This window comes from Stegodyphus dumicola, chromosome 9, assembly GCF_044657685.1.
Source record: "Stegodyphus dumicola isolate Sdum_Otavi_A_Nest chromosome 9, ASM4465768v1".
Taxonomy (NCBI): Eukaryota; Metazoa; Arthropoda; class Arachnida; order Araneae; family Eresidae; genus Stegodyphus; species Stegodyphus dumicola.
Window position 1 is genome coordinate 147,668,888 of NC_140776.1, and position 12,459 is coordinate 147,681,346.

Genomic DNA, 12,459 nt, shown 5'->3' on the forward strand with positions numbered 1-12,459 from the left:
TTCTTTGTCATAGCCTAAACCTCTTTCCAACATGACATGGAACTATATCAAGGCAGAGGCTAAGAAACTGCAAAGGAATCTATTCTAGCTAATTAGCTTGCGTATCGTACCTATTGCCATCCTTTACTTGAATTGACGGCATTATAGAGAAAGAAGAGTTCAGCTTAAAAATATAAAGTATATATCACAGATATAGAAATACTACCACCTGTATATGATAATGGAGCAGACGTACAGAAATGATATATCAGAGACAAGAGCTATATATAAAAGACAATTTAATACATTTAAATTTCATCTAATGAGCCAAAATTCAGTATTTCAAGCAGAAGCATCTGCAATAAAAGAAGCTATCAAATTCAGCATAAACAACAATAAAAATTAAAACAGATTCACTTTCTATGATGGATGCAATAGCCAACAAAACTCACAAATTTGCCACCATAAGGAAAATTATAATATATTCAATACAAATCTACCAAACAAAAATAATAACAGAATGGATTAAAGCACATACTGGTATTATTCAAAATGATGAAAATAATGTGGATGCTAAAAAAGCATCAAGTAATATTAATGCACAAGAAATAAATATCCCAATCCCCAAAATCATACTTAAAATTCTCCTTAAAAGCAAGAATTATTACTAAAATGAGAGCAATGGTAAAAACATCCCACAAAAAAGAAAATCATTCAAATTTTTACAAAAATTCCAAAAAGACGAAATTAGCACAAATCCTTACATAAACTGGTATATTATGGAACATCGCTCTTTCCCCATACACTTTTTAAAAAGAAATATGTTTTAATCAGATACCTGTGCTTATGGGGTGGGAAAGGCACCCCAGAATATTACCTGTTTGACTGCCCAACAACAGAACTACTCCCCTTAAAAAAGAAATCAAAACATAGAAATTTGCCTAAAATATGCAATGAAAGATAAATATTTAAGAAGCAGAATTAAAAAAATATCTGCCAACTTAGTTTCAAAAGAATTGTGTACAATACATTAAATTTATTGAAAGTAAAATGCATTAATAAAAATATGAAACAATCTCTACAGTTTAAAATATGTAATACTATGAACCACATACTATGAAAAAACCAATTAAACCACATCTGCACTGAACTTACAATGATCAGACTATGAATGAACTATTAAATAGAAAACTTTGCTACTAAAGCAAAATATAATAATCAATGAAAAATAAATTATGATGATGATGCAAAATGTATATGAAAAGCATAAATTAGTTTAAATACAAAATAAAGTGTAGAGGTATAGTAACTATGTAAAATGTAATATTACATATGCCAATGTATGTTATTATATAGAGCAAAATTACTGCAGTGTAAAGTACCAAGCATATATTGAACCAGCTAATAATGTAACAATATTTTTTATTGATAATAAATGTAAATCGCTGTGATATGTCAAAATATGAATAAATCACCTGGACTAAAAGATGAGATTTCGAACGAGCCCTCTGGTGATCTGGAATGGATCAAGCATTTATCCTCTCCTGACTCTTGAAATTGTCTGGAACTCTGTGAGGTGCTATGTTTCTAAGTAATTAGTCTATATGGAACAATATCTGCTTCGCTGTTTCATAAATAAGTGATGTTCCCTTTACACTATTTGTACGTGTATAGTACTGTTCATTTTTAGATAGATACCTTTACGCAGATATCTATGCACCAGAAGTTACAGCTACCAGTTGACATATAAATAATATTGTCATTTCATGCAGTTGAAGGCACATAAGATACAGTTTCATCCAGTTACTATTGGAATTTATATGAGTTATTTGAAATATCTTCCATTTAATGATATTCCAGCTTTGATTGAGTAGATGTGACTATGGTACCAAATGGTTACACTATCATGAGTAGGAAGCCAATTATCACTAGAATCTACACAAAAATAACTGGAATTTCTAAATCTTTTAAGGCTCGTAAAACAAAATTTTTTATTTCGAGTCCAGACACTGAATACTTGCTATTTTGTGTTTCATCATTTATGAAATATCAGTCTGAAAAAATGATGCTTCATAAATTATTAAGAATTTCTTCTGCCAATGTTAAATACCAAAATTCTAAAGATATTTAAATAGATTACCTTATTCTGAGCCAATAAATCAATTTCCTTGAGTTTAAATTAATTAGTTTCTATTTTCATAAAAACTCGTTAGATCTATCATTTCTTGATCTTATCTACAAATAAATTTCTAAAATTATTTTTTTATATTTCTGGCGAATTGATGCAGTTAATGAAATTAAAATTGCATTGCTGCAAATTAAACTGAAAATTTGAAAAACTGTAACACAATATAGAAAATAGGCTATTTTAAACACTGTATATTAAGAGATATAGAACTATATTGTTATATATATGTTCAAAAATTTCATTACGAACATGAATCTTTCACAATGCGCTTTTCTTGTAAAGGATTAAATAATTTTAAAAAGATTAAAAAAAAAAAAAAAAAAAAGAGGACTGATAAAGGAAACTATTTATTTAAAAAGCTGAATATGATATATAAAAGTAACAAAATGACTAAATAATACATTGCATAGACATTCATTTCAAAGTACATATTAAATGCACTACTGAAACAAAATTTTAAAAAATGCATGATTGAAAAGATTCAGAAATGATAAAATCTGCATTTGCAGTAATTTTTTTATATATAAAATACTGTATTTAGAAAATATTCATAATTTTAAGCTGACACTAAATGCCAAATAATACAAACTGCTTGAACTTCTTTAATGTGGCATAATAAAGAGAAATATAATATATTACAAGTAGTTTGACATCAAAATTTTTTCATTCTTCGTGTTGAATTGCAATATATATGCAATTGTGAAGGTCTGTCTCTCCAGCTTAAAACTGCTTTTTCCTCCAAGGTTTAGAAATAAATCTAAGGCCTGCAAACTGTTAAAATAAATAGTGCAGCTATATCATACAAAATGGAGAAATAAGGAAATTACTCCAAAAGTAGCCCCAAAAGAAATTGTTTAATATGATTTTACGATATTCTTCTTTACCTATGGTAAATTATTACATAAAATTTTGATATATTCAAAATACAATTTTAAAAAAATGAACTTTTTTTTTATAATTTATTTTAATAAATTAAATTACACTGCACTTCACTTCTAAGGCTTAACATATCTGATTTTTAAAAAATACACACATTAATACAAAACTACTAACTTATAAACATCAGAGAACGATCATCATATAGTCAAATGGAAGGCTAAATAAGATGAAAAAATTACAAAGCACCATACAATTCTATGAACTAGAATCTAATTTAGATTTCATGGACTTTGGCCAGAATTCATAGCATCAAATATCACAAATATCTCTTATCTTTTGAGCACTATTTCACTTTTTTATTAGTGAAATAATGCCAACTTATATCTCACTGTATCAGTTTTTCAAAAAACCACCATAAAATGGAAATGATACCATTGGTTCCACAAACAAACTATACACAATCTAACTTCTATCACTTAAATCACAGTTTTCTCTTTTATTTTCCTCTTTCCAGCTGTTATTCCTTTATAATTATTTTTAAAATTACAGAAATAAAAAAGTTACAGGTTTTACATTAGCAATTACATTTCACAGCCTTATAGATTAAAAAAAAATTATATAAATTTCCATAGAATCAGAACTTTTTAAATTTAAAGCAAAAGCTCTGCAAATCAATTTAGAACATGGTAAAATATTAAACACTGCTCATTATCAAGTGATATTACACTCATTTTTATTAGGATATTAAAGTGGTCTAATTATTTTTATTAATACATGTATGATACATTATATGAAGCAAAATTAAATTATTCTTGTTTTAAAAGTTCTAAAAATTGAAGGTCAATTTTTTTGCATATTGAAGGAAAATACTCAGGTTTTCATAATAAAAAATCATTCCATGACACCGTGGACTATACTATAATGAAATACTCAGTGGGCTACAAAAGTTCTTCTGCTTTTAAAGAATTACCAAGAAATATAATTTTCGGTACTAGAAAATGTAGTTTGCAAACATCTTTCCAAAATTCAAATTTAGAGAATATAGAGACATAAACTCCACCAAAAAAAAAATTAAATATAATTTTCATGCATTGTTTAAAAAATTAGTTTTTCGTATTCCATTATTTATAGTTAATGATTTTATTTTGCACATCAAAAGAACCTTGAAACACAGGTAGTCCCATTCTTACAATAATAGGAAAATGCTACATATCCAATAAGAATCATGATTTTGTTGATGGATCTAGGCTAGCAGTAAGCATTAGATCAGATGTTCCCGAACCAGTTTTTTCCCCTGGGGGGGGGAGCTTTTGTACATATTTTACACTGGTATCTTGTTTTATATTTATATATCAAACAGCCAATTAATTTCACTTATTTCAGCATTAGTTAAAGCTCAGTCAAAATATCTTCAAATGAAACATTTATGAGAAATACAAATACAGACCTTTTAAACTCCATTCAAATTTTGAACTCTCATCTCACAATCTACTTTATTAAAAAGATTTTTTAAGCTTTAGACAGCTTTTAACTCTGATTATAAAGGATGAATCATTACAAAAAATTACAATTAAATTCTGAAAATTTTGTACCTATTTAGAATACAATATTAAAATTAATTACTTTTGCCCTTTTAATTTACTTTTCAGAATAAGCATTGAAAAAAAATCATTAACAACCATATTGTTATTTTTCCAACATTTCTTTTTAATTTAGAATGAAATCTTCTTAAACAAAACAAAATTAAAATATGCTTCTCATGAACAAAATACATGAGGTTAAAGCATAAACAGAAGATGCTAAACTGTAATTCATATAACTAAGCATTTGGCCCCATCATATTTTTTTTTTTAAACTTATAAACATTACACATCTTTTTAGGCTACTAAATTAAATACATCAGCCAATGAGAAATGGCTTTTTAGTTCATAAAAATGTTATCAATGTATACAGCCAACACACTTATAAAAGGCGAAAAAAGACTTCAAAACTGAGAATGCACAAAAACAAAAATACATACAAAATGCATTTACACAGCAAATATTTTATGCAAATTAAATTTCATAGACAGAAACATTTAGTACTGTAGATTTTACAACAACTTTGAAGTGACTATATTAAAAAATGGCACAAATGTCCTCAAAATAAAAGACAAGTTCTTGATTCAAGTTTCAGAATTAGAAAAACACTTCTCAAAGTTATACAAGTGAAATACAAACAATTTTTTTTATATGACAAATGTATCTTTTAAAATATCAAAATACATTTTAAATATTTTCAACTGCTCCTTAATTGTATTTTTTTTAACCCAGATTAAAAATAATGTTTTATAAGAAAACTAATAAAAATTACATCAAAATACATAAATTTCAGATATAAATCAAATGAATGATCTTGATTTTTTTTTTTTTTTAAATAAATGCAATATCTAATCATTTTCCTACAAAAGATATACAAAATCAGTATCACTTTTTAAACATTTACTACACAATAACAGTCATCAGTACAATATCAAATCTCATAAAAGACTGACGATTTAATTAAACTCACGTTATGTAGTACAGCTTTAAATATACTTATGGAAATCTGCAAATTAAAAAAAATATGAAGTAAAGCCAACAATAGCAAATATTGACACATAATGCAATGTTTCACACAAACTAATACATGATTAACTAGTCTTTTTCTATTTGTAAATCAACAATAGAAATTTAGTATAAATCAATTCTGCTACAAACATATAGGGCAAGGAAGAAACATTAAATATGACATCAAAACAAATTTATAAATTTGCCCATTTAAAAGTACATAATTTGAGTGTAAATTCTGTTAAGTGCGAATTTTAAAATTTGAAAGCTTACGGTTTTAAGTCATTATCAAATTTCTTAAATAAAGATTAAGATAAATTACATATATGCTTTTCTCTGTTAACCATTAATATTTTAATAAATAGTAAACTTTTAAAGTGAAATTATATAAACTTTAAATTTTGAATCTACATATACCTCAATTACAGAATTAAATACTTGCTCTGTCAAGTTGCAAATGTGAATTGAATAAAAAGCAGTACTCTTCTCATTAACTGCAACCAAAACTTTACTTTTTTTTATACCAATAAAATTAAAATGTGTACTACACATAAAACAAAATTCCAAGATAATAAATAAAAAAAAATGTATATGCAAGCTCGGTACTTGTGAGCAAAACTACATTTAGTAGCTATACTGTGTATTTACAAACACTACACAGAAAACTGTCAGATATAAAAATCCTAGTTTTTTTTTTGTTTTTTGTTTATAAAATAATGAAATCCACCTAGATTCCTTGGCTTAGTAATAACCTTCAGTTTGCCAACCTTATGCTGAAACAAACGGGAAAAAAATTAAATTATATATATGATAATATAAACTATAATTACTTAAAAAAGTTAGAAGACTAGTATATTTATAAAAACTGAAAGTTTAAAAATAAAGTACTCTTTAATTAGATAAACCTATGAATCAAATTGAAACATGCCGATGCTAAATTAAAAAAATATATATTTATTCTTAGCAATCATAAAATATAACTGCAGAAAATTAATGCTTTTAAATTTTAAAGATATTAATTTTGAGTAAGCATACATTTGAAGATCAAAAACAGAATGATTTCAACTAAGAACAAGTACTGTTTTTAAGGTATTTCTTTTTTAATACTCAATATATCATATAAAAGTTCTCTTAAAATTTTTAATTACCTTTCAAAGCTTCACTTTCTCCAGTTTCCACATTATTTAGATGCTGCAAGTAACAAAGTATTAATTTGACTTCAATCAAAACATTTATTTAATGTATTTCAACTTCCAAGATAGATCAGCAGAATTATAAATTTTATGTTACTGAAAGCAAATATATTCTCCTGGACATCAAAACAGTACTCAATACTAATTACATACAGATGTCAAATTTTAAATTTATTAGATTAAATATTTCACTGCAATGAATTCATGACATATATTTTAAAGCAACAGAACATTATGACTTCATTGCTAATATGATGCATATCCTCCCTAAACATTTCTTACTCATACTACATTATAATGTATTTCAGGATATCTTGTCATAACTAATATCATTTTGCTATTAGCAGATTCTTTTTATGATTTAAGTAATACGACTGTCTTCTGCTAGATATATTACTTCACTCTTAAAATATTCAGTTACAGTGATTGATATGTGTGGAATTTCAGTTCCAATAAAAATTGTAATTGTACTCTGTACTGTGATCTATGTATCATTCATAAGCGATCTGTAAAAGGTGACAAGGCATATTATTTTATTGTAAGAATTATCATTATCCTGAAAGAATGCATCTGATTTGCAATAATGTGAAAAACAAAATTCTGTTCCACTAAAAAAATCTGCAAGGTTTTTCCAATAGAATACCACTGAAAGCATGACACTTACTCTATTAGCTTACACAATACTTCATGAAATCGCCACAGTACTTTTGCAAGTGTCAATATTTATAAAATAAAATGATATATTTAGTGCTGAGTGCTTTCACAGTCAAAAGAAAATTAGATTTGTTGAACACACACTGTTCTTTTATTCATCCAAGGCTTTATTTAGCTTGCTTATGAACTCAAAGTATACACTTTTGATACTGGTGTTTGAAATAATCTGTGGATAAGAGTACTATTTTCATAACATTTGATGTACTATATGATATCAAACATTCCTCATTGCCATCATTAAGCATAACTGAGAAAGTACATAACTACTAAAGAAAAAGCTTTCTACTTGAGTCTAACATCGAGTATACGTAAGAAATTACAACATACTAACAGTTCCCTAACAAAGGCTGGAGAGCATATCACAAATCTCACTACCTTGAAAACACTCTGCTTCATTTTCCTATTTTTTCTTTTTATCTTTTATCCAAAACCTATGTAATATAAATAGAATAATACTAAGTAATGAAGCTTAATAGTAACATTTCAATTCTACTGTTTCATGAACTTGCAGACTGATCCTAACATATAGGCATTAAATATTTTAAAAACAGGTTTCTGCCTAAAATTTTAAAACAGACTGCCTGGATATATGAAAAACAAATTAAAGGTTGGGAAACACCAAAGAAATGTGAAAAGTAATAAAGTAATGCTAAGATGGAAAATATACAAAGAAAAGACTTTATTGATAAGATTTACACTGGTTGTTATAATAGAGATCAATCCATAGTTTAGGGTAAAATGACTAATACCAACCATGCAGCCAACCCATTTGCCTTGGATCGAGCCCAGGTAGAACTCACAGTATTCAGCAGTCTTTTTATATTTCAAGGTTTACTTAGCCACTGGTGGGACAAAACAGATGAATCATTGTCAGAGAATATCTTCAGATGAAGTCACAAATGATGATGTATATTTTACATTACGCATTTTTAGTTTGAATAAAGTTGCTAATAAATTCTTGCAGCAGTTATTATCCTTTTCACTATTATCACCATTTTGAACTGTCAGATAGTTGTCTATGATTGAAGTCATATCCCAAATTACCGGCTCAGAACATTCTAAATATACTTAATGGAATCTAAATAAAGAACCCACAATCCCATATTAGTATAATGACATACAGTAAATGTATATAGTATAATGACATACAGTAAATGAATGTTGTTAAAGAAGACCACTGCCAAATACAGCAATATTCATCACAGTTGCTCACTTTGGAGTTAAAGTTGAAATAACAATATGACTGGTGAAATAATGAAATAACAACATGTCCCCCACAGCATGTGTGGGTAATATTTACCATGTTGTTAAAAGTACTAAAACTGTTGGAACTACTCTGATATGCGCCCTCAAGTCGGCAAATTTCTCGCCCACGCTGCCATATTACAATCTAAATTTTTTGTCTACATTCCGAACTTTAAGCCTAATGTCTCCAAAAACGCGGTTTTCGCACATGCAAAAACTACATTTTGAACACACGATTTAAGCTAAAAATCCGAAACAAAAACAAAAAATTTAGATAGCAAAAACGTAAAGTTTCTAACCAAAAATATTTGACAAGAATCCATGTACACAACGACATGTTTTAACTTAAAAAAAATCTACGAATGGCACAATGTAGGCAACGAACGAATCTACGAACTATGCACACCTCGCTTTAATAAATTAACATAACAATAAATTTCAAAGAATACCATGTACACAGCATCCTGTTTAAACTTTAAAAAAACTACGAATTGCACAATTTAGGCAACGAACAAATCTACGAACTACGCACACCTCGCTTTAATAAATTAACATAACAACAATAAATTTCAAAGAATACCATGTACACAGCATCCTGTTTAAACTTAAAAAAACATCTACGAATTGCACAATTTAGGCAAGGAACGAATCTATGATTTCGCAAATCATACGAATCTACGCCCACCTCGCTTTAATAAATAACATAATAACAATAAATTTCAAATAATACCATGTACACACCGTTCTGTTTCAAAAACAACAATAACGACAGAAATTCATACTAAAGAACCAATGAATATAACATTCTACAAAATAAGAACAAGAATAAAATAAAATGCACTTACCATGAATTAATGCTTTTTCAAGCAGCAGAAATACCAATTTCATACCGCCTTTAACATGCTGCCACGTAATCACTTATTTACATGACAGCCAGACACACTCTAGAAAATTCATACTATGGTTCACAAACAAATAAAATCACAAATGCCTACTTCTGTCATGCACAGCCATTAAAAATAATCTCCCAGACCTTCTTTCCACACCTCCTCAACCCCTCACCCACTACTCCTCAACAGGATGGCCACAATGATATTTCCTTTTGCCGAACTTCAATTCAACAACTTCTACCATTTTATCTTTCCCTTCCATCTTCTCAGACACAGACGCGAATCAACGAGCTCCAGCGAAAGATTTTTCAACGTCAACAGGGTTGCCATAGAACACACAATCACGCCAAAAACCACCACAAAACACATATCGCCACATTTGGTGAAATTAGGGCGTATATCAGAGTTGTACCAAACTGTTTTCTTAAATATATATAGTCCTCTGGTTTAATTTTAACTTGCCATATACATATATTAAGTTAACTATGGTATAGGCAGAAATTAAATATATTTATGCATGACAAATATATCTAGAAATGAATGAAAATTACATGCAGAAATAATAATGATGATGATAATAATAGCAATTTTTTTATATCTATCAATATAACTGTTTTTGAGATTTATTACGACTATACAGTTAGATTTTGAAAACCGTATTTCAAGAAAACATTACACTTTTAAAGAAATTACTGGCACATTTAACAGGGTTGCCACTCAAACAGAAAAATTAAATTCCCTGACTTTTCCGGGTATGTTTTAAGAAAATTCCAGTCTATCCACATAATGCACAATGCCTGTGTTAAGAGGTAAATTAATTATGGTACCACTTGAAAACACAAATTCAGTTTGGTATATACTTATTTCACAGCTTAAAATTTAGATTCAATCCAAATAGAATTTGCAGATATTTTCCAATTTACTTTTTAAATTTGTATTTGTTTAGTAATTTTTATAAATTTTTCAGATCAGTTTTTTAATCATAACCTATAAAATTTTTACCATCACCTTAAAGTAGATGTATTTCTAGGCATACCAGACAAAAAAATTAGAGATTTTTAATTCAAAATTTCAAAAAATAAACCAGAATTTATATATTGGCATATTTTGAAATCTGTCTTGAAATTTGTTATAAGTTATAATAAAGCCAAACATTCTTTACACATTTTGTTAAATTTATTTGAAAGAATGAGCAATGCTTCCGCTCATGCACAATGAGAAAAAGGGAAAAGAAAATAGGTTACTATAAGTTAAGAATTTTGTCAAGTGCATTATTCTTTGCAAAAACTGAAAAAAGAAAACCAAGATAAATTTTTTAATTTCTTGCTAGGTTTTTAATCAAATATTATAAAACTTAAAATTTAAGCATAATTCGTGTCGTAGAATTGAAATAAGGAAAAAATCTATATGTTATTTCAGAAAAAGTGCAATTTTGTGTAAAAATACTTACGTTAGAACAATGCTATATATAAATCTAACACATATCCTAAATCATGCTTTCAAGACATAAAAAAATGAAAGTTAAATTAATTTTGTCAATCAGTCCAGTAGAATGGGAAATAAAGAAATGTCCCATTTTTTTTTATGCAAGGTGTACACAGCTAGAAAATCACATACTTGATTATCCATTTCCTTCTTTTCTTCATCACTATCTTCACTTGACAATTTATTTTTCAACTTCAAAAAGAACATTAACTCATTATCTTCATTAGCAGTTTCAAAATCTTCATAATCCTAATAAAAAATATTTTAACTTCAATTAAAAACAGATTACCCTGAAGCTTCAAAGAAAATTTTCATTTGTGATACATAATATGAGTGTAATATATATTTTCATTTAACTTATTACAGCCAATTTATAACAAATGGTCAAACAAATTTACAATTTATGGCAAGCAGTCAAAAAAAGCTTTATACAAATTACAAGATTTTTGTGCTAGAAGCATTCAGTTTATACCATCCTGGAGTAACACAGATTTTAAAATTAAGAGACTGGAAAGTGAAACATTGTATTTTGCTATACAGTCAAAAGTCTTTAATCCGGACTCGTCGGGACTTTGGTGATTCCGGATTATCGATTTTTCCGGATTATAGATCATCAGTTTAAATCTGGTAAGATGGCATGCAGAAATTATAAAATTAAAAATATGAAACCATAATTTATAAAATAATGAGCAATTATGATCTAAAGAGTATCAAAATTTACAAAAAAAAGCTTAATATTTATTTGTTTACTTTATTAAACATTTCTTTCAATGCGCGCATACGTAAAGCATACATTATGCATAGCCGAAATTAGAAAATTGCAACCAGAAAACTATTTGATTTGTATTCCTGATATTTATAATGACGAGGAATTTGATTTAAATCATATCAAAGACGAAGTACATCGAAATGAAATACTAGATTTAATAAAGAATTATAAGCCGAATAAAATAAAAACATCTGCCCTGAAGATAACGGTAGTGTTGACAGATCAATTTCCAGCTCATTGCCCGCTGCCACGTCCCCACCCCCTGGCGCAGAGCAGCGTGAAATTGATAAACAGATTTTGGAACGGTTAGATAAACAAAGGATATGCCTTTATCCATTTTTTTTGAGCAATTCCACTTTTTGTTTGATGGACATCAAAACATACTTTCGTTTTCGTAGATCCTTTGGGAGCTCCAGCATCGGAAATTCTATTTGACATAATCGAAAGTTCAAGCTTACTTTTATAAAATTGCTCTTACAGTCTGCAAAAAATAATAAGCCGGATCCAATTCGAAGATTAAGGAACAACG

General features: G+C 27.9%; 1 protein-coding gene across 1 annotated transcript in view; it reads right to left on the reverse strand.

The window, feature by feature from the left end:
- Nucleotides 1-2,498: 2,498 nt before the first annotated feature.
- The window catches only part of LOC118181028 (SH3 domain-binding glutamic acid-rich protein homolog), a 30,036-nt gene continuing 20,075 nt past the window's right edge, over nucleotides 2,499-12,459 (reverse strand). The window contains exons 3-5 of the mRNA XM_035350103.2: nucleotides 11,294-11,410; nucleotides 6,783-6,825; nucleotides 2,499-6,407 (exon numbers count right to left, since the gene is read on the reverse strand). Of these exons, the coding sequence (XP_035205994.1) occupies nucleotides 6,403-6,407; nucleotides 6,783-6,825; nucleotides 11,294-11,410 (165 nt within the window). The 3' untranslated portion in view covers nucleotides 2,499-6,402. The remainder of the gene's footprint in view (nucleotides 6,408-6,782; nucleotides 6,826-11,293; nucleotides 11,411-12,459) is intronic.